The sequence below is a fragment of the Lontra canadensis genome, unplaced genomic scaffold, assembly GCF_010015895.1.
Source record: "Lontra canadensis isolate GAN:19392208 unplaced genomic scaffold, GSC_riverotter_1.0 scaffold253, whole genome shotgun sequence".
Taxonomy (NCBI): Eukaryota; Metazoa; Chordata; class Mammalia; order Carnivora; family Mustelidae; genus Lontra; species Lontra canadensis.
This window is the reverse complement of record NW_022631247.1, coordinates 58,951-83,172: the sequence shown is the minus strand read 5'-3', so window position 1 is coordinate 83,172 and position 24,222 is coordinate 58,951. Positions and strand designations below refer to the sequence as shown.

At 38.5% G+C, this 24,222-nt stretch overlaps 1 protein-coding gene and 1 pseudogene across 1 annotated transcript in view; one reads left to right on the top strand and one right to left on the bottom strand.

Moving 5' to 3' along the window:
- LOC116862529 (Golgi phosphoprotein 3) overlaps positions 1-24,222 on the bottom strand; it is a 59,707-nt gene that overhangs the window by 13,410 nt on the left and 22,075 nt on the right. Inside the window, exon 2 of the mRNA XM_032849856.1 lies at positions 3,548-3,679. Coding sequence (XP_032705747.1) covers positions 3,548-3,679 — 132 coding nt within the window. The remainder of the gene's footprint in view (positions 1-3,547; positions 3,680-24,222) is intronic.
- Positions 15,544-16,176, top strand: LOC116862530 (annotated as a pseudogene).

The window sequence follows — 24,222 nt, the reverse complement described above, 5'->3', positions numbered from 1 at the left end:
ACTGTCAAATAAAAATGAAGTACGGTAAAGAAATTTTCAGGCATGTGAAGTCTCAAAACATTTTCTTCCCACAAGGATAGAAAAAAAATATTAGATCCAGAAACAGGAGGTTTAAAGCAGTAAAAAGAAACCAGAAGTCCCAACAGAACCAAACCATAACCAGTCCAGACTGAAGCACAAAGCAAATTCTAATGGAGTTACCTAATGTATCTGAACATTTGAAAATTAATAATGCTAGTTTTTCTCTGAGGGAGCATTTAAGAGAAAAAGGTACAGAGAAAATATTTTTTAAAAAGAAAATTATTAAAACTCTAGGGAAAAAAAAAGAGGGGCGCCTGAGTGGCTCAGTTGGTTAAGCGTCTGAATTCAGCTCAGGTCATGACCCTGGGGTCCTGGGACTGAGCCCCAAGGCAGGGAGCCTGCTTCTCTCTCTCTGCCTACTGCTTCCCCTGCTTGTGTGCTGACAAATAAATAAATAAATTCTTTTGTAAAAAATGAAAAGAAGGGGGCTCCTGGTTGGCTCAGTGGGTTAAGCTTCTGCCTTCAGCTCAGGTCATGATCTCAGGGTCCTGGGATCGAGCCCCACATCGGGCTCTCTGTTCAGTGGGGAGCCTGCTTCCCCCTCTCTCTCTCTCCACCTGCCTCTCTGCCTGCCTCTCTGCCTACTTGTGATCTCTCCCTGTGTCAAATAAATAAAATCTAATAAAGAAATAAATGAATGAATAAAATTAAAAAATGAAAAAAATATCAATAGGATATAACCAAACTCTGCAGGGTTTTAATATAACTGTAGCAATATAAAACGACCTTTATGGTTTTGCAAAAAATTATGATGTAAATCTATCAGGAACGCTGTGGGTGGAGGTAAGTGGTATTAAGAGAGCCAAAATGTTTAACTTTTTTTTTCCCTCATCTTTTCTAACAGAAAGTAAACAGCATTTCAAAGTGATTTATCAAGAAATGGCGGGCACCTGGCTGGCTCAGTTGACAGAGCATGTGATTCTTGATCTTGGGGTTGTGAGTTCAAGCCCCAAGTTCGGTTGTAGAGTTTACATAAAAATAAAATCTTTAAAAATGAGAGATGGCATGGGATGCCTGGGTGGCTCAGTGGGTTAAAGCCTCTGCCTTCGGCTCAGTTCATGATCCCAGGGTCCTGGGATTGAGCCCCACGTCAGGCTCTCTGCTGTGGGGAATCTGCTTCCCCCCTCTCTCTGTCTCTGCCTGCCTCTCTGACTACTGTTGAGCTGTCAAATAAATAAATAAAATTTTTGAAAAAAGAGAAAAATAAAATAAATAAAAATGAGAGATGGCAGTATAAGCTCACTTAGAAGTATGGATGTAAATGCCAAAAGAAATAACTAAGAGCTACAGCAAGTTGAACAGTGGTCCCCAAGAGGTGTTCAGGTCTTAATCCCTAGAACCTAATCCCCAGTTCATTTTTATAAATGAGATTATGTTAAATTAGATATGGAAATGATGGGGCACCTAGATGGCTCAGTCAGGCATTGGACTCTTGATTTTGGCTCAGGTCATGATCTCAGGGTCAGGCTCCATGCTTGGCGGGCAGTCTGCTCTCTCCCTCTGCCCCTCCCTGCCCAAGCATTCTCTTTCTTTCTAATAAATAAATAAATAAATCTTTAAGAAGAAAATTAGATACAGAGATGAGATCATCCTAGATTATCAAGGGGCCCTCAATGCAATGAAAACATCTTCATAAAAGACACACAAAGGAGAGACAACAGGAGAAGGCAGTGTAAAGACAGAGCAGAGAGAGATGCGGCCAAAAGCCAAGGAAATCCTGGAGCCACTAGAAGCTAGCAGAATTAAGGAACAGAATCTTCCTTAGAGCTGTCTATGAGAACACAACATGAGCTGGCCTCCAGAACTGTGAGACTATACTTATTAGTTGTTTTAAGCCATCAAGTCTGTTGTAATTTGTTAAGGGGACCCTGCAAAACGGATACAAGGATTGAGAATGACCGCCTCTCAGGAAGAGGACTAAGGAGTGGGGAAAAGTGAATAGAAGACAACTAGTTTTTGTTATAAAGCTTTTACAATTTGATTTTACATATATATATATATATATATATATTATTCTAATGAAAGCAGTAATTATTTTATGTCAATAAATTAAATGATATTGGAGTATTTTTCCAAAGGATTTGTCAACAAACCTAGTTAAGGTCACACAAATAGACTAAAACAGAAAGCCCATGCAGGCAGGGAACATGTCTCTTGGTCTCTACAGTATCCCCAGAATTGAGCACAGTATATGGTAGACGTAAGCATTAAATAAATATAAAGAAATAAAAGAACAAAAGAGCAAATAATTTGCCAATAACCAACACAAAGCTGGTTCTTGTTCCCACAAAAAAACTATTATCAAAATCTTTTCACTTTAAGTCAGGGCTTGGTAACGTTAATTCAAAAATTTTTATAATTACTATAATTAGTAACAACCTATATGTATATTTCAGTGATAACTGCAACAAAGTGTTGAAGTTTTTTTCCCCTCCATAAATCTATGGTTGCAGAGTAAAACGGAGTAAAAATTGTATTCCACTTTATGATCTAGTTCTCTAAAAGGAAATTGTTACACCAACTTCATACCAACTCATTTACTCTACTCTGAATGACAAAATCGCATAAGGAACATGTTCTGCTACACGATGTTTACTCTGCACAGAACTTTCGAGAAAGCCATTAATGTGGCTTTCTTTCCTGTAGGATTATGGCATATCAATCAAGAAATACTCAGTTCTGGGGCACCTGGGTGGCTCAGTGGGTTAAAGCCTCTGCCTTCGGCTCAGGTCATGATCCCAGGGACCTGGGAGCAGGCTCCCTGCTGAGCAGAGAGCCCCATATCCTCTCTCTCTCTCTGCCTGCCTCTCTGCCTACTTGTGATCTCTGTCAAATAAATAAATAAAATCTTTAAAAAAAAAAAAAAAAGAAATATTCAGTTCTGACCTAAAATTTTGTAGATTTCATTAAGATGCTGTATTAAAGGGAAAAATCAGTTTTGAAACACCAGGGCCCCAAGAAACACAATGACAGACTAGAAGAGAAACAGTCTTGAATACCTGAGGTTAAGGCTGGAGTTAAAATTTTAAAACTAGCCAAAATTAACTATTTACACAGACCTTTAAAATAGAGAAGGTAGAGATCTAAAAAGTGTTCATATTCTGCTAAAAACCCCAACAGCCTATGGATAGTTAACTTGCAAAGTAAGAACCTTGAGTTTTAAAACAAAGTTCTATCAAGTCTTTACGAAGTATGGCTTTCAGAAGCAAGCAAATGAGATATGGAGTCTTTCTGAATATGCAAGACACGGGGCCAGTGAGTCTAACAACGAGTTACACATTAATCATTATGTGCAAAGATTCAAGAAACCAAAAATGCAAAAAAGACATGGAAACACAATTTCCAATAAAGTCTTAACTTTAAAATCAACTTTCTCTTTAATTTTCAATGTATTAGTAGAAACTTTCATTTTTAGTCAGCGGAAACTCTTTAAAAAGGATATGTTACTTATTAGCACTCCTCTTACCTTTCTTGTTAACAGACTTTTCCGTCTCATTCCACAAGCCTCTAGTTGTAACCTTCCTCTCAGCGCTAATTCAATTAACATACAGCCACGTAATCCAGACGATATACAGTCATTCCAAAATGATGTGTAACCCTAGTTGAAAGTGGTGGGGGGAGAGAAAACAAAAAAGCTAATTTACTTTGAATTCAGATTCAAAAACAGAAATATCCTTAGCCAAAGTTATTTGTGCCTTTTACCTTTCATATCATTTTGTAGTTATAATTTTAAATAAAATGCTGAAAAATTACAATTATCATACATTACTAATCCAGATTTTTCAGGTGTTAATTGTCTTTTCACCACTAATCCTTAATGCACATAAGCAAATAAATTTGGAAGTCAGAGGTTTAAGAAGATAATGTCTTTTTTCTTAAGTTATATGCTTACAACGCTCTTTCAGATTGCCAGAACCTGGATTCATTCACTCACTTAACTCCTGATGATAGCAGTTTATTAGTAGTACATGTGGGCAAGTTTAAAAAGCTTAGGAAACACAATCTAGCCTAATGTAGCCTCACAGAGAATTAAAACGTCTCTCATTCAATGCTTTTTAGTATAAAAACACAAAGATAATTTTGGAAGAATTTACTGGGAAATTGATGTGAGGGTCCATGCCTCAAGTTCTGAATAACACACCCCCAAGAGAAATTTAGGGGCAACATCCAAGGTGAAAGAACCACCAGAGAGAATGAAATTGACAGACATCTAGAGATCTGGGGACACTCAAATCAACCGGGTGAAGTCAGGGCACTTTTTCAGTGAATAACTGTAGTTCTTCAAAATAAGAAGCCATGAACTCTGCGCCATCTACTAATTTAAAGTATCCAACTCAGGAAAAAGCAGAACTTGGTTCTCAGAACAAGGTAACATATGATCTTGGTAGGAGGGAGAGTGGCCAATTGATTCTATGAAGAACATTCTGTGAAGAACAGAGGGCCAAGGATTGGAAGGGGCCTAGCCCCTTGATTCTGTCACTTTCTCAAGGTCAATCTTGGTACTTTGCCAGGTCACAGTGGTCAGCCTGTGTATCTGAAGATGACTGACCGACCATCAAGGTCAATGGGATTCCACTACTGACAAAGGGACTTAAATTAGCCTAATAAAGCTACCACTCCTAAGGGACTAGGCTTTGGGAAAGTGAGAATTCACACTAAGGGAGCCACAAAAGGATAAACAAAATATCAATTTAACGAGGCCAATTTTAATATGACAGGAGACTGACTGGATTTGAGAGTCTACTCTTAAACTTAATAAATGGTAGGGGTCTGATTAAAGTAAGACTGCCATGGGGAGCCTGCTTCTCCCTCTCCCTCTGCCCCTTCCCCTGATTATCCTCTCTTGCTCCCTCCCTCAATAAATAAATAAAAATCTTTTAAAGTAAGACTGCCTGGGGCGCCTGGGTGGCTCAGTGGGTTAAAGCTCTGCCTTTGGCTCAGGTCATGATCCCATGGTCCTGGGATGGAGCCCCCGCATCAAGCTCTCTGCTCAGTGGGGAGCCTGCTTCCCCCTCTCTGTCTGTCTGTCTGCCTGCCTCTCTGCCTACTTGTGATCTGTCAAATAAATAAAATCTTAAAAAAAAAAAAAAATAGTAAGACTGCCAGAGGTTTAGCGACATGTAGTGAAACCAATAAATTACAGAGGTTAGGTAAAATCCCATGGCCTGTGTTCCCATGCCAATTAAAGTCCTGCGAAGCCTGGGAACAGATTCCACATGATATCAAAGTTACAGATGTTGGTCCCCTACTGACCTGGACATGCAGCTGGAGCTCCCCGGTAAGCCTTTACAAACTGAAAACAACAGAACACACCTCATGATACAGTAATGCATGTGGACAGCCACCACACTCTGTCTCTGTCTACAAGCCGGAAATTCCGGACAAACCGTATGGAAAAGCTCACATCTGCTAGCAGAGGATGAAGTAGGTCTCAACCTCAACTGCTCCCAGGGTAATGGTATAGGCTTAGCAAAATGCAGTCTTTAATAGCAGACTTTAAAGAGCTACATTTATGTGAAAAGCTTTTGGGCATTACCATCAAAAGACATATATTTAAACAGAATTAAATTCACGTGGGAAAGCTGACAAATGAGCATGGGCAGTAAAAGGGCAAGATTAATTTTAAAAATCTGAATGCATTATCTGGACCAAGATGACAATGCCATCCCTGAAATTAAGTGTATTACAGGAAAAGCAGTAGACTGTACAAAAGTCAAGTGAATCTGGCCATGAAGTAGACCAGCAAGATTCTGCAGTAAATTCATGTCCCAACACATGTATGACAGACCAGCAGCGGTGACAAAATTATTCAGTTACAAATGTGAAGCAGCCCTTTAATCTTTTCATCTCTAGTGCTAATCTTAAAACTACATCAATCCCAAAACATAATACATTTTAAAAGCTTACAGTCTCTATATGGATGATGAATATTAACTAAATCTATTTGGGTAATAAGCATTTCACATTATTTGTAAATCAAACCATCATGTTCCGCACCTTAAATTTATACAGCGATGTATTTGTCCATTTTTTTCTCAAAAGGGGGAGAAGTTAATTATCTCTAAAATTGGGATGCATTTCAAAATAAGACGGTACCTTAAAGGAAATGTCATATCATAGCTACTGAGCTAATAACTAAACCCATGGAAGAGAGAAGAAACATGTGGCATAGGTCCCACACATCCAGGGCAATGTAGTGATGAATTAGGGTCCAATCTGTCAGTTACCTGGAGTACTTAAAACTTGGTACAAGACTGGATAGCCATATCCAGACTTCCCACCAATATACCTACCTTCCTTGTAAAAAGATTTTATAAGGGCAGGTCAATACCCCTGCCCAAAGGATTTTGTCCTCAACCCATTACCCCCTGAAACAAATTCCAAGAACCTGTAATCCAGGAAGGATGGTTATATATTCAGGGCACGCTGAGTTTGTGGGCCCTTAAAAATGTAACCCGTTTGTTAATCAGAGCAAGCCAGGCATATTAAGAGTAACAGTTAAAACCGTGAGGAAAACCCGGCACTGTAACGCAGTTTATGATCTGGCTCAAAAGGCACAACTTCATATATTTTGCAACCATGTGTGAGAAGGTAAAGAAGCCCCGATAATGACTAAGTAGTCAGTGACACCACACAGCTCTTGTATTCAGATGTCAATAATCACTTCAAATGCCTAAATGGGTTTGAGATTCTATCACCAGCAATGGAGTATCTTCATGCCTATGGCTGGTCTAAGGAGAGGTACTCAAAGTTCAGGGTCACACTTAGGGAGGTCCACACAGCCACACAATCCACTTACTGATGAAGCAGGAGCAGCTGCACTAAGAATACCAACAGCCATAGGACCTTGAGGATGTCCCCTACTCACTGTAGAAGAAACAACTAGGAGTTAAAAGACCAAAAGAAAACTATTTTGGGGTCCTACAAGCTTGTGATCAGAAATCAGTTCCAATATTTTCCAAACACAGGGATGGAAGAGGCAGCTATGTCAAACAGAGAGGTTCTCACAAAATCCAGAGAAACATGACTTCATTAGGTTCATGGGTCCAAAACAAGAGGGAACATGCAAGAATAGAGAATGCATTAAGACACCAATATGGTCATACTGATGAGCTGGGATGCTAGAAAACAAAAAATGACACATTTAAAGATACCATGTGCAGCTCACAAGGCCTCCAACAAAACTAAAAATAGAACACAAAAGACAGGGAATCCAAGGGCCCTGGAAACTAACTCAAAGCATCTCTACTCGAGTAACTACAAATAAGAACCAGATAAGTAGAAACTTTCCCAATGGGATACCAGCTAAATTAATTCATTAATCATGGAGTCCTCCCTCAGTCAATCTTTTGTTGTTCAGAATCCCTGGCATCAGACTCATTCAGACAAATGGCCAAACTTTAGGGCAGACCTCCTGAAGGTTGTGGAACATAAACTGAGATAAATTACCTTTACCATATAGTATGCCATTCAGAAGCTAGGACCCAAGCAAAGAATGAATGGTATAAGGGCACCTGAGAGGCTTAGTCAGTTAAGCGGCTGCCGTCAGTTCAGGTCATGATCCCAGGGTCCTGGGATCAAGCCCCACATCGGGCTCCCTGCTCAGGGGGAGCCTGCATCCCCCTCTCCCTCTGCTTGCCGCTCTGCCTACTTATGTGCTCTGTCAAATAAAAAAAATTTAAAAATCTTAAAAAAAAAAAAATGAATGGTACATAACGAATGAGGCAATGATCTTGGGGACATGCTCTGCAGACACAATTCTTCCCTTGATGGGCAGTTCCAAGATCTAAACTTAGAGGACAGAGACAACAAAAAGCCCTATGCTGCTACATGTCTAAGCAACAATCTCCAACACAGCTTTTCCTCAGTGATAAGATGATATATATTTGGGTCTCTAGTTGCCTGATTCCCTTTACTTCTCTCCAGTGGCTCAATTTGAATGGGGAAAGGGTGTTCTTTTATTGGTCCCCTAAAAATACAAACACTGAGTTCTCACCATTTGAGTTACAAGCTCCAGAAACACTTAATGAGAATCTTTTTGTTAAGAATTAGGAGCGCCTGTGTGGCTCAGTCAGCTAAGCAGCTGCCTTTGGCTCAGGTCATGATCCCAGGGTCCTAGGATCAAGCCCCACATCAGGCTCCCCGCTCAGTGAAGCGCCTGCTTCTCCCTCTCCGTCTCTACCGAGTGTTCTGCCTACTTGTGCTATTTCTCTGTCAAATAAATAAAATCGTTAAAAAAAAAAAAAGAAGTAAAAAAAAGAATCAACTCCGAAGGGCGCATGGGTGGCTTAGTCAGTTAAGCATCTATCTTCTATACAGTGTTGAATTCTGGTGTGATCAATCTTTTTAGAAATGGCTTTCTAAACAGACTTTCCTCAGCAAAAGAAAATATCAGGTTACCAAAATATTTGGTGTTTACTACCAAACCCAATCCAAAAGTTGTACTATTGAGGCCACTCTTGGTTCACATACACCCTATTTTGAAATTCTGCCCTCACCTTCAGATTCTACAGAACGAGGTGATTGTACCCTGTCACATCTATTTGGACCAGGATGGGCAAACCACAGTTTCCCTCCTGGGAATCTAATTTGGAGACGCAGAGGCTGCATCGGTCATATGGTCGGGCATGGGCACTGGCATTTGAGTTCTAACTGATTACGTGGCTTGCAAAGCCACCGTCATTTTGTTTACAGTCTGAGAATGAAGGTAAACAGAAAAGAAAACAGAAGAGGAAAAAAATAAAAAGAACGGAAAACAGAAGAGATACGCAGAACAGAAATGAGAGAATACACAACGTTGAGGCAAACCAAGAAATACAGAAACAGACATACAGAGACAGATGCACATAAAGAATAGCATCCTAGCAACAGAACTTTTCCTATGTGTTTGGGCTATACTCCTGAACACCTGCATCTCCTTATCTTAAACTACTCTGAAGGCATTTTGGTACTACAAAGCAAGTAACTTCCAATAAAGCTAAAAGAAATTTAATGAGTTGACATTATGTATCTGACAAAGATCTCGAAGTATAGAAACTACAACTAAAAGATTTACATAGGCCAACAAATACTGTGCATGGCTAAAAAATTCAAATCTACATGCACTTAACTAGCCTATTTATCATAAGGGCATCTACTTATTTCATAAATAAACAGCGGTCCAATTCACCCATATTATCATTTGTAAGACAGCAAATTAGGACCTATAATCAAATAAATGCCACTTACAACTTAAGTCCACATTCCAATTAATCTCCTCTAATTAGAAGCAAATTAAATCCTGAGATTCCCAACCTTACAAAAGTAAAAAACACACACTTAAAAAAAAAAAACACACATACACATTAAAAAAGTATTTACAAAACAGACAAATCCAATTTGAGGGACAGTCTGTTAAGTAACTGGTAAGAACTAAAGGAAATCACATTTAAACAATTAAAGGAAAGAATGACAATAACTCATTAAGACAATGATTCATCAAATACAGAATCTTAAAAGAGTAAAAAATTCTGTAGTTAAAATTAATAACTGAAATGAAATGTTCACTACAAGAGCCAGCAGATTTAAAATTAAAGAGTATCAAGCAACTTGAAGAACAGCAAGAAAAAAGAAGAAAGCGAGGAATGTCACGTATACTTCAATTAAAAAGAAGAAGAAAAGAAAAAGATAATGAGGAAAGCCTCAGAGACTAAGGTCTTCAAAATTCCCAGAATAGGAGTAAAAGGAGTTCTCAGAAAAAGAGCAGAAAAAGTAACAGCTGAAAATTTCCCAAACTAGGAAAATATTCATCTAAGATCCAGATGCTCAATAAACTCCAAACTGGATAAACACAAAGAGATCGTCAAACCTAGACACATCAGAGTCAAACTATTGAGAAAAATCTTGAAAGCAGCAAGACAAAACACCTTCTCACATGTAAGGGAGCAATACAGTTACCAGTGAACTTCTCACTACAAACTCTGGAGACTGGAGATTAGAAGGCACTGAGATAACATACTTGAAGTGCTCAAAGAAAAAATACCATCAAGCAAGAATCTATACTCAACAAAACTAACCTTTAAAAAGGAGGTGAGGGGCGCCTGGGTGGCTCAGTGGGTTAAAGCCTCTGCCTTCGGCTCAGGTCATGATCCCAGGGTCCTGGGATCGAGCCCCATATCGGGCTCTCTGCTCGGCAGCGAGCCTGCTTCCTCCTCTCTCTCTCTCTGCCTGCCTCTCTGCCTACTTGTGATCTCTGTCAAATAAATAAATAAAATCTTTAAAATAAATAAATAAATAAATAAAATAAAAAGGAGGTGAAATAAATAATGAATCTGCTGCTAGCAGATCAAACTGATTAGAAATTAACTAAAGAAAGTCCTGCTGCTGAAAGTCATATGGTATTTCAAATCCATATAGAAGAAAGGTAGATACAAAGGTAAATTTTAAAAAACCGTATTTGCCAATGGGGAAATACAAATCAAAACCACAATGAGATACCACCTTACATGAGTAAGAATGGCCAAAATCAACAAGACAGGAAACAACAAGTGTTGGAGAGGATGTGGAGAAAGGGGAACCCTCTTACACTGCTGGTGGGAATCCAAGTCGGTGCAGCCACTTTTGAAAACCGTATGGAGATTCCTCAAGTCATTAAAAACAGAGTTACCCTAAGACCCAGCAACTGCACTACTGGGTATTTACCCCAAAGATACCGATGCAGTGAAAAAAAGGGCCACATGCACCCCAATGCTCATAGCAATAAGGTCCACAACAGCCAAACTGTGGAAGGAGCGGAGATGCCCTTCAACAGATGCATGGATAAAGGAGGATATTACTCAGCCATCAGAAAGGATGAATACCCACCATCTGCACTGACGTGGATGGAACTGGAGGGGATTATGCTGAGTGAAATAAATCAAGCAGAACACAATTGTCATATGGTTTCACTCATATGTGGAAATAAGGAATAGAGTAGAGAACCACGGGGGAAAGGAAGGAAAACAGAATGGGAAGAAATCAGAGAGGAAGACAAACCATGAGAGACTCTAGATTCCGGGAGACAGAGGGTTACAGAAGGGAGCAGGGAGGGAATTAGGTAACCGGGTGATGGGTATTAAGGAGGGCACATGTTATGATAAGCACTGGGCGATATATACAATTAATGAATCTCAAGGTCCTGGAATCAAGACCCACGTCGGGCTCTCTGCTTGGCAGTGGATCTGCTTCTCCTTCTCCTTCTGTGACCTCTCTTGCTCACTCTCTCTCAAATAAATAAATAGTATCTAAAAATAAATAAGTAAAAATAAAAATAAATTTAAAAAAGATAAAAGACTGTAAGGCTGGATAAAAAACCTGACCATATGCTGTCTATAAAAGACAGTTTAAATTCCAAAACATAAAATGGTTTATAAGAATGAAAACAACATGCAAACAAGAATCAAAAGAAAACTGGAACAGTTTTCTTGTTAAAAGACAAAGTATACTTTGTTAAAAGACAAAGTGTACTTCAGAGTAAAGGAAATTAAGAGGAACAAAGGGGGCATTTTCATGATAAAGAAATTAACCTTTAGGAAAATACAACAATTATAAACAAACATAAACACACCTAACAACAGAATCCCAAAATACATGAAGCAAAAACTGACAAGAGAAATACAGCAACAGTAATTACTGTAATTACTGTAACACAATACAGTAAGAGTAACTAACTACAATGACAATAACTGATAAACTAGACAAAAAACAAAGATACAAAACTGAACAACACCACCAACCTGTCAACTTAAACGGCATTTATAAAACTCACCAACAACCAACAGTAAAATATACACGATTTTCAAGCACACTTGGAATATTTTCCAAGATGGACCACATGGTAGCCCATAAAACAATGACTTTAAAAGGACTGAAATCGATGAAGTATGTTTTACTCCAAGGGAATTAAATTAGAAATTAACAGAATGAAATCTGGGAAATCTCCATTTGGAATTAATCTATGACTTCTAAATAATCCACTGGTCAAAGAAATCACACACACACAAAAAATTAGGAAATATTTTGAACTCAATGAAAATAAAAACACAAATTATCAAAATCTATGGGATGCAGCTAAAGTAGTGTTTAGAAAGAAATCTGCATCTCTATCACATACCTGTATTACAAAAGAAGAAAGGTCTCAAATCAACAACCTATTCTCCCACCTTAAGAAACTAGGAAAAACAACAAATTAAATCCAAATCAACCAAAGAGAAGGAAATAAAGATCAGTACAGAAATCAATGGAATGCAAAATACAAAAATGGGAGGTAGGGGATCCATGAAGTCAAAAGTTATTTCACAAAAAATAAAGAAAGAAAGAATCAAGGTTAAAACAGGGGAAAGGAGGACAGGAAGAAAGGCAGAAAGGCAGAGAAAGGACAGAGATATGCAAATTACCAAAGTCAAAAATAAAAGGAGGAACACATCACTTCTAAACCTACAGAAATTTAAAGGACTACAAGGGAACACTATATGTATGTCTGTATGCCAATAGATCAGACAACTCAGATGAAATGTTCAAATTCCTGAAAAAACACAAATTACCAAAACCAACTGAATAAGAAATAAAAATCAGAATAAGCCCGTAACAAGAAACAGAATTGCGTAATAAAAACCGTTACACAAAGAGTGTCACTGAGATGTAGAACCAGGCTGCACCAGATGTGAGAAATCCTAATACCAGCCCTGGCCATAAGGAAAATGTTTTACAGGATTTTAAGAAAGTCATTTAATATCCTGTGTCTCCATTTTCTCATCTACATCATGAAAAAGACAGACTTCAACCATTCTGCAAAGTGTGAGTCTAAGCAATTAAGAATTCCCTAAGGGGGTACGTGACTTAGGGCAAAACCAGATACTCCATCATGTTAAATTCCAAAAAAGCATTTGCAAGTCAATCATCAAGGGTGTTCTAAAAAGCCCCTTAATATTTTTAAAAAGATTTTACATATTTCTGAGAGAGAGCATGAACAGGGTGGAGGGGCAGAGGGAGAGGGAGAAGTAGACTCCCTGATGAGCAGGGAGCCTGATACAGGGCTTGACCCCAGCACCCTGATTCTGAAGGAGACACTTAACCAACTGAGCCACCCAGGCACCCCTTAAAAGCTCTTCAATAGGATATAAAGAACTGTCTGAAGAATAAAGTTAACACATCTCAGGATAGATAAGCATTTATAATGAGGTACCTGAAAACTGGTGTCTGGCACTGCTATACATAAGCCTAGAAGAGGACAGGAATTTCAAGTTTTCAATTGACAATGTGATCTTCTTAAATGTCAAACTGGTAAGAAAATTGGGAATATACTGCCACACCAGTAAGTTACAGAGGCATGGCAAGTTATACTACATTTAGATTTTAAGACTTCAAATTAAACTCTCAGGCTGATAGGACCCAGAGTACACAGAAATCTAAAGATCACCACTATTGCCTAAAAACCATACATCCTGCTTGTTGAGGTAACTAATGAGCCCTATAGAAAGTAGCCTATCATCAGAAAGAATATGGGTTAAAAAGCCAAAAAACAGGGGTGCCTGGGTAGCTCAGGTGGTGTCCAACTCTTCATTTAGGCTCAAGTATTATCTCAAGGTCATGGAATCCAGCCCTGTGTGCAGCTCTGCACTCAAGTGCAGTCTGCCTGTTCCCCTCCCCTGGCTTGTGCTCAACCCCATTCTGCTTATGCTCACTCGTGCTCCATCACTCTTGCCCTTTCTCTCAAATAATTAAAATCTTAAAAAAAAAAAAAAGCCAAAAAACAAAATAGACTGCAGAAAAATTAGTTATCCTATCCTTGTACAGAAGCAGCCCCTAGGACAGGCCCCAACATCCCCTGCCTCTTGGCATCCATACCCTTATATAATTCCTCCTTGTGAACGTACACTGGACTTGCTTCTAACAGAGTATGAGAAATATCAAGGTCTGTCACTTCAGAGGTCAGTCACAAATACACTGCAGGCTTCCACCTTGGGCCTCATCCCTTGCTCTGCCAGCTGCCATGCTTTGAGCTGTCCTACACAGACACGCCAGGCAAAGACTGAGGTGCTCAGTCCCGCAACCTGCAAGAAACAGAATCCTCCTCCAGTTGAGCCTTCAGATGAAACCGAAGCGCTCTCTGGCCAACAACTGAACTGCAATCTCATGGAAGACCTTGATCCAGAGCCTCGCAGTTAAGCAATGCCCAGATTCCTGATCTACAGACAACTATGACAGAAAATACACTGGTGGTTTTGTTCAAACTGTTAAATTTTGCTACGGAGTGTAAGATAACTAACATAAGGCCCCCTAATAATGGACAGACAGGAAAAAAGGGAGGTAACGGCCTAAGGGTCTGAGTTTCCCTTTGGGGTAATGAAACTTCTAAAATTGACTGTAATGACTGCTGCACAACTCTGTGAACGTACACAAAACCCTGAATTCTACACTTAAAGTGAGTGAACTTTATGGCATAAGAATTCTATCTCAAAGAAGACAACTAACATACCTTATATCTGAAATTACTTCTGAAATCTTGTTAAGAACTTTTAATTATTTTGAAAGAAGTGTGAAAAAGTTCTTAGCAAAAATAACTAAACTGATCAAGAGAAGGATGGTGACTTCAGATAAAGACAGACTTCAAAGATTAGGCAAGAATAAGCAAAAAGAGACAGAGAAACTGGAAAACTACCTACACTTGCAGGTGATATAACTAGATACATACATACATACATACATACATATATACATAAATGGATACCCCAAAAAACTGAAGCATATAAATGGAAAAAGTACAATAAGAGAATTTAGAAAAGAACTAGGACTATAAAATTGTCAAACATCAATAACAACCATAAACAAACAATAAAAAAGAAGTAATATAAAAAGTTATCATTTCAAAGACCTCATTTACTATCTTAACCAAAAAAAAGAAAATACCTAGGCAAACCTATACAAAGAAAGCTTAAGGGGTGCCTGGGTAGCTCAGTGGGTTAAAGCTCAGGTCCTTCAGCTCAGGTCCTGATCCCAGGGTCCTGGGATTCCCACACCGAGCTCTCCGCTCAGCAGGGAGCCTGTTTTCCCCTTTCTCTCTCTGCCTGCCTCTCTGCCTACTTGTGATGTGTGTGTGTGTGTGTGTGTGTGTGTGTGTGTGTGTCAAATAAATAAATAAATAAATAAAATCTTAAAAAAAAAAGAAAGAAAGCAAGCTTAAAACTTCCCTGCAAGACTTAAAAACAGACCTGGAAGATGGAAAATGTCTCACTCTTGGATACAGAAACAACATTATGTTATCAGTTCTTCCTAACTTATAAAATTAGTATCATCCTAATAAAAATAGCAAGTTTTGTTTTTATCTAGAGCTATAAAAGTTAAAAATAAAGTTCATAAAAATAAATAGAGGCCATGGGACCCAGGCAGAGGCGAGGGTTGTGTGTCAGAGAGTGAATCTGCCCCCCTCCCCCGTGTGCTGCCACCATGCCAGACAGCTGGGACAAGGACACATACTCCACCCGGAGATCCTGAGACCCTGCGCCGTATGCCTGCGCCCGCACCACAGACCTCACTGCCCAACCCCATAACCTATCTGACGAAGGCCTTCCACCTCCTCATGGACAGGCCGGCGAACCTAGCAGAGAGTTTATATAGCAGTGGCATGAGAAGAACAGGTACTACTACTACCACCAGGAGTTCCGCCACGTGCCAGACATCACCGAGTGCCAGGAAAAGGTTATCTTGTGCATGTCTGAAGCAGAAATGCAATAGAGAAGAGACTGTAAAGTTGATCAAGAAATTGTCAACATTATCCAGTAAAGGCTGAAGACCTGTCAGCAGAGGGAATGTGAGAGCTACAGGCAGAACTGTGCCAAGGAGCTGGCTCAGTTCACCCAGATGGCCAAGGCCTACCAGGACCATCACCACTATCATGGGGGGCACATTATTCTGCCACGAAGTGCCTGGCAAAACAAAAGCAGTGGATGCTGGCTACGATAAAGGCGGCTAAAGAGACTACCACTGCCTAAAGCAGCTCCTTGAGTACCTTCACAAAACTAGTACTACTAAAAGGAAGAGTAATCAGAAACCTGTTTCTGGTATCATCTTTGGTCCCCAACCTGGACCTGTTGACTTTACTAGTCCCATATCCCTTTAAATCCAGCTACAACTAAGCTCATAAGAGAAATAAATGAAAGAACCTACTAAAAAAGAAAAAAAGAAAAAAAAAAAGATAAATTCAAAAAAATAACCGGGAAAACTGGGGAGGAGGAGGGAACAATATGTAAGGAACAGAAAATCAAAGTGCCCTACTAGACAGTAAAACAGATTTAAAGCCTCTTGAAATTAAATGTTAGGATACCAATACATGAACAAACGACCAAAAGAATAAAATTCAGTAAGAGACTCAAGAATATATTGAGGGGCACCTGGGTGGCTTAGTGGGCTTTAACCTGACCTTCGGATCAGGTCATGATGCCAGGGTCCCAGGATGGAGCCCCACATCGGGCTCTCTGCTCAGCAGGGAGCCTGTTTCCTCCTCTCTCTCTCTGCCTGCCTCTCTGCCTACTTGTGCTCTCTGTCTGTCAAATAAATAAATAAATAAAATCTTTAAAAAAAAAAAAACCAATATATTGAAATCTAATACATGATAAAACTGTAACCTCAAATCAGTATAAAATGGGAAGATGGATATAGCCACTCAGAAAAAGAAAACTGTATCCATACTTCATACTATATTTCTAAATGGAAGTCCAAATGGATCAGGGACTGAAATGTGAAATGAAACAATGTAAATACTAAAAGAAAAAAGGAGTGAATACTTTCATACCCTGGTGTGGGGAAAAAACTGCAGCTATTACCTGAATCTAAAAGAAAAAAGAGACTGATAAATTATACAAATTTTTTAAAGACTGCATGGTAAACACCGTAAGTCAAAAAACAAAGGCAAATGTATCACAGGGGTGCCTGGGTGGCTCAGTCGTTTAAGCGTCTGCCTTCAGCTCAGGTCATCATTCCAGGATTCTGGGATCAAGCCCCCCATCAGGCTCCCTGCTCAGCGGGAAGTCTGCTTCTCCCTCTCCCACTCCCTCCACTCCACTGTTTGTGTTCCCTCTCTCACTGTCTCTCTCTGTCAAACAAATAAAATCTTAAAAACAAAAAAAAAAAAAAATCACAGATATAAGGCTAATATCTCTAATATACAATTATTAAAAATTAAAGGAAAAAAAGATGAATACTCAATTTTTATAAAAGCAAAAGATACAGGGGCATCTGGGTGGCTCAGTCAGTTAAGCACCTAACGCTTGCTTTCAGCTCAGGTGATGATCTAAGGGTCATGAGATCAAGTCCTCCATTGGGTACTGTGCTGGATATGGAACCTTTATTTTTATGGAATCTGCTCTCTCCCTTTGCCCCTTCCCACCACCACACTCCCTTTCCAAAAGGAAAAAAAAAAAAAAAAAAAAGGCAAGGGGCCCCTGAATGGCTCAATTGGTTGGGCATCTGCCCTCAGCTCAGGTCATGGTCTTGGGATCCTGGGATCAAGCCCTCCGTCAAGCTCCCTACTCAGCAGGGAATCTGCTTCTCACTCTCCCTCTGCCCCTGCCTCTGCCCCTCTACTCATGCTCTCTCTTTATCAAATAAATAAATAAAATCTTTAAAAAAAAAAAAAAAGCAGCAGCAGCAAAGACATAAACAGAAAAATTCACAAAAGGACTTAAACATATGGAAAGATACTTTCTGTCATTCGTAAGAAAATACATGCTTAAATTACATTAAGAATCCGTCAACAAAAAAAACCCAGTTCAAAAAGAAACCAGTGTCCATCACCAGATGACTAGATAAGCAAAATATGGTATATACATACAATGTACCATTTTAGCTTTAAAAAGAAATTCTGACACATGCTATAACATGGAAAAACCTGGGTGACATTTTATCAAGTGAAATAAGCCAGTCACAAGAAGGCAAGCATAATGATTCCACTTACATGAGGTACCTAGAATAGTCAAATTCATTAACAGAAAGCAGAATGGTGGTTGCCCAGGGGAGGTGGGCAGGTAATGGGGAGTTATTTAAAGGGTAGAGTTTTAGTCTGGGATGATGTAGTGCTTTTTGAGGTGGATGGTGGTGATGGCTACATAACAATGAGAATGTCCTTGTGCCAGCGAACAATGGTTAAAATAGTAACTTCCATGCTGTGTATATTTTACAATTTTTAAAGCTACAGAAAACAATGCTTACCTATCAAGGCTAGCAAAAATCCAGTAATATGACGACATGCTGTGTTAACAAAGATGAGAACAATAGGCACTCTTACACACTATGATGGGAACGCAGAGCGGACACCACTACTACCAAGGGGAATTTGGAAATCTAGAAAAATCATTATGTACCCTTCAACCAGACAATCCTACTTCTAGGAATCTACTGTGAAAAAAAATTCATAAATACAAAACAATATATGCATATGGTCATTAAATGTGACATTATTTGAAGTTGGGAAAACTTGGAAACATCCCATAAATCCATCAATAAAGGACTTGATGAATACAGAAAGATATACACATAATAAAATAATACAGAGCCATAAAAGACCTCTACATAATGATAAAAACAATCTTCAGGCTAGAACATGTAAAAAGGAAGACACTAAACAACATATATAATAGGTTATCCTTTGTATATGGAGGAGAGGGGCAAGAATGAATATATATAATTTTACTAAGAAACACTGGAAAGATAAACCCCAAACTATTTTTTTAAAAATTACCAATAGATGGGGCACCTGGGTGGCTCACTGGGTTGAGCCTCTGCCTTCGGCTCAGGTCATGATCTTAGGGTCCTGGGATCGAGCCCCACATGGGCTCTCTGCTCAGCAGGGAGCCTGCTTCCTCCTGTCTCTCTGCCTGCCTCTCTGCCTACTTGCGATCTCGCTCTCTGTTAAATAAAGAAATAAAAAATCTTAAAAAAAAAAATTACCAATAGGGGAAGGAAGGAATGAAATAGAAAGAAGGCAGCATTTTAAATGTACATCTTCAGTAAAAGTACTACACAGTAGGGCACATAGGTGGCTCAGGGGGTCAAGCATCTGACTCTTGATTTTGGCACAGGTCATGCTCTCAGGGTCATCAGAGCAAGGTCTGGCTCAGCACTGAGCATGGAGCCTGCTCAGGATTCTCTCCCTCCTTCTCCCTCTGCCCCACCCAACTCATGCTGTCCCTCTCTCTAAAATTAATTAATTAATTTTTTTTAAAAAGTACTACACAGAAACTTAAGGCTGAACTCAACAATCAATTAGTAGTAATTATTATTATTTTTGAAAACATTTTATTTAACATTTTATTTATTTGAGAGAGAGAGAAAGAACAGAGGGGAAGAGAAGAGGCAGAGGATGAGAGAGAAGCAGATTCCCCACTCAGCTCAGAGCCCAATATGGGACTCAATCCCAGGACCCCAAGATCATAACCTAAGCCCAAGGCAGACTACTTAACTGAATGAGCCACCCAGGTACCGCTGAAACTATTTTAATACATACAGTAAGCCAATACAAATATGTTAATACTTTAGAAATCAAGATTTTCAATGAGAAAAGGAGATAAAGTATAAAATCCAGTGAGTAAAATAAAAATCCACAATGTTAAATTTGAACCAGAAACTATATAACTGATTTTTTTCCCTCCTAAAAAGTGTTTGCTAGCTCTGTCCCCCAATGAAAATATATTCTAGGGGCACCTGAGTGGCTCAGTCAGTTAAATATCTGCCTTCAGTTCAGGTCATGATCCTGGAGTGCACGGATTGAGCCCCAAGTCGGGGATTGAGCCCCACAACAGGTCTTCTTCTCAGGGGGGGTCTGCTTCTCCCTCTGCCCCTCCCCTGCTGGTGCTTGCTCTCTAATAAATAAAAATCTTAAAAAAAAAAAAAGGAAAGAAAACCTATTCTCTGTGCACTAAAAAGTCCTAGAACCAACCAATCACAACCCATTAACACTGAGTATACCCAGTAACCAGTCTACTCCCCACAAATAAAAACTAGCATTCGCTAAAGGAATGATGGATTCTAGGTCTGAAATAAGGCATCTATAAGAGAAGCCTGGGACAGCAGTTGGTGTTGACAGAAAGCAAGTTATCAAAGGTCAATAGGTCCTATCAAAAGAACACTGAAGCCAAAAGAAAGAAATTCCCACAGGCCAAAGGTGGGACAATCTGAACATCAAAAAGATCAAGGTAAGTGACAGAAACACAAGAACATATTTAAAAAGAAAAACACAAGACATAATTTTTAAAAAGAAAAGAAAAAAAAATACCCACACCTCACAGGAAGTAATACTAACCTCCTTTATCTGAAACCTGGCCTTAAAAAGAAAATTAAGTATTTACCCTCTCTGTTAAGTGCATTTTAAAAAAACAGGATTACAAAGGAAACCAAATCACTGACAGTTATGAAAATATTAAAAGTAAACAAATTTGTGATATGTGCTTTATTAGCACATTAAACAAATTCTGGTGGCAAGTCAAATAACTACTATAATTCCAATGTAGTGATGAGCACACAATGATGTGAGGTGTCTACAACAGCTGTCTTATGATATGAAAATTCTCTAGTTTCTATTGATATCAAACTCAGACACTGCTAACACTTTAGATTGTTGCCTGCCTACATTCATAACTGAAGCAGAGGTTAATTTTCAGTTATAGGTCCTTACAAAATAAAGAAACCTTTTCCCTGCAGTTCTAAGAGGAACGTTTACAGTAATACAGGCCTACCTAAAGAAACAAGAAAAATCTCAAACAACCTAACCTTATACCTGGAAGGACTAGAAAAAGAACAAGGCCCAAAGTTTGAAGAAAGGAAAGAAATTCTAAAACATCAGAGCAGAAACAAAATAAAGACCAAATATAAAAAAGATCAATGAAACGAAGAGCTGGTTCTCTGAAAAAAATAAAACTGATAAACCTTTAGACAGACTAATCAAGAAAAAAAGGACTTGAATCAAATAAAAAATGAAAGAGAAGTTACAGAACACCACAGAAATACAAAGGATTATAAAAGACTACTACAAAGAATCACATGCCAACAAATTTGGCAATCTACAAGAAATAGATAAATTCCTAGGAATACAGAAGAAAGAGAAAATTGAACGGACTGATTACTAGTAATGAAATTCAATCACTCATCAAAAAACTCCCCACAAATAAAGTCCAGGACCATGTGGCTTCATCAGTGAATTCTACGAAACAGTAAAAGAGGGGTGGGTGCCTGGCTGATTCTGTCAGTGGAGCATGCAACTCTTTAACTCTGTGTCATGAGTTCAAGCCCCATGTTGGGCACAGAGATTACTTAAAAAAAATAAAAATAAAAATAAAATAAAGAAGAATTAATACCTATTCTTCTCCAATTATTTCAAAACTAGAAGAGGAATGCGAGTTTCCAAATTCATTCTCTGAGGCCATCATTACCCTGACACCAAAACCAGATAAAGACACTACCAAAAACAAAACAAAAAACACTACAGGCCACTATCTCTAATGAATACAGACGTAAAAACCCACAACAAAATATCAGCAAACTGAACCCAACAATATATTCTAAAATAATCACCACAATCAACTGGGCTTTATTCCTGGGATGCGAACATGGTTCAATATTCATAAATGGATCATGGTTCAATATTCATGATACAACACCACATTATCAAGTATAAAAACAACCACAGTATCATCTGAACAGATGCAGAAAAAGCATTTAACAAAGTATAAAATCCACTCACGATAAAAACCCTCAACAAAGTAGGTTTAGGAAAAACATACCTCAACATAATAAAAGTCACAAACGACAAACCCACACACGGCTAATATCATACTCAAGGATGAAAAGCCAAAAACCTTTCCTCTAAGATTAGGAACAAGACAAGGATGTCTGCTCTTGCCATTTTTACTCAAAACAGTGCTGGAAGCCCCAGCCACAGCAATCAGACAAGAAAAAATATATATATAAAAGGCATTCAAACTGGTAAGAAAAAAGTAAAACTGTCACTATTTGCAGATGACATGATACTATAAAAATCTCATCTAAAATCCTAAAAACCCTCCCAAAAAACTGTTAGAACATGAAATGAACTTGGTAAAGCTGCAGGATACAAAACCAATACACAAAAATCTGCTGTTTCTATCCAATAGTAACAAGCTATCAGAAAGACAAAGTAAGAAAACAATCTCACTAACAATTCCATCAAAAAGAATAAAAATACCTAGCAATAAATCTCACCAAAGGGACGCCTGGGTGGCTCAGCCAGTTAAACCACTGCCTTCGGCTCTGGTAGTGATCCCAGGCTCCTAGGATCAAGTCCCACATCAGGCTCCTTGCTGGGCATGGAGCCTGCTTCTCTCTCTGCCTCTGCCTGCCACTCTGCCTGCTTGTGCATGCATGTTATCTCTCTCTCTCTCTCTTTCTCTGTCTCTGTCTCTCTCTCTCTGACAAATAAATAAATAAAATAAAATCTTTTAAATAAATACATACATACATACATACATACATCTATCTCACCAAGAATGGAAAGACCTGTATGCTGAAAACTGTTAAGACACTGATGAAAGAAACTGAAGACACAAATAAATGGAAAGATATATCATGCTAAAGGATTGGAAAATTAGTATTATTAAAATATCCACACTATACAAAGAGCTACAGATTTAATGCAATCCTTATGAAAATACCAACAGTATTTTTCACGGAACTAAACAAACAAACAAAAAATCCTAAAAGTCGTATGAAACTACAAAAAGACTAGAACCAAAGCAATCTTGAGAAAAAAGAAGGAAGTTCATGAAGGTATCGCAATCCCAGATTTCAAACTATACTACAAAGCTATAATAATCACAACAGTATGATACTGGCACATAAATCAATGGAAGAGGACTGAGAGAGAGCCCAGAAATAAACCCATAACTTTAAGGTCAATCTCACTGCATCTCTGCCAAATAAATAAATAAAGGCTTTAAAAAAAAAAAAAAGGAAAGAAAGAATGTACCATAGGAAAAACACAGTCTCTTCAATAAATGGGTGTGGGAAAACTAGACATTACATGCACAAGAATGAAACTGGACCACTTACACCATACACAAAAATAAACTCAAAACAGATTAAAGATCTAAATATAAATCCTGAAACCATAAAACTCCTAAAGAAAACATAGTAAACTCATAGGCGGCAGCCTTAACATATTTCTGGATATGTCTACAGAGGCAAGGGGGAAAAAAGCAGACAAAATAGGGACTACACCAAACTAAAAAGCTTTTGCACAGTGAAGGAAACCATCATCACAAGGAAAGGCAATCTGCTGAATGGAAGATATTCAGAAATCATGTATCTGATAAGTGGTTAATATCCAAAATATAGAAAGAACTCAGACAACATCAAAATAATAACCATAATCTGCTTAAAAATAGGCAAAGGGCCTGAACATTTTTTAAAAGAAGACATACAGATGGCAAACAGATACATGAAAAGGTGTTCAATATCAGTAATCACCAGGATCATCCAAATCAAAACCATGAGAAATCACATCACATCAGTCAGACTGGCTAGTGTCAAAAAGACAAGATATAACAAATACTTGACAAGGATATGGAGAGAAATGAACCCTCATACACTGTTGGTGGAAAAGTAAACTGGTTACAGCCACTCTTGAAAACAGTATGGAGGTTCCTCAAAAAACTAAAAATAGAATTATCATACAATTCAGTAATTCCACTTCTGGATATTTACCTAAAAATAAGGAAAACACTAATTTGAAAAGATATACGCATCCCTATGTTTACTGCAGCATCATTTACAACAGCCAGGATATGGCAGCAATCTAAGTGTCCAACGGCAGAAAGATGATAAAGGGATGGCATATATACACAATATTATTCAGTCATAGAAAAGAATAAAATCTTGCCCTTCACAAAATGAATGGGCCTAGAAGGTATGCTAAGTGAAATAAGTCAAAGACAAATACTGTATTTCATATATAAGTGGAATCTATAAAACAAACCAACAAGAACAGAAAACAGAAAATGACTCATAAGGAACAAACTTGTTGTCAGAGGGGAGGAGGGTGTGGGATAGATGAATAGCAATTAAGAAGTACAAACTTCCCATTATAAAATAAGTAACTCA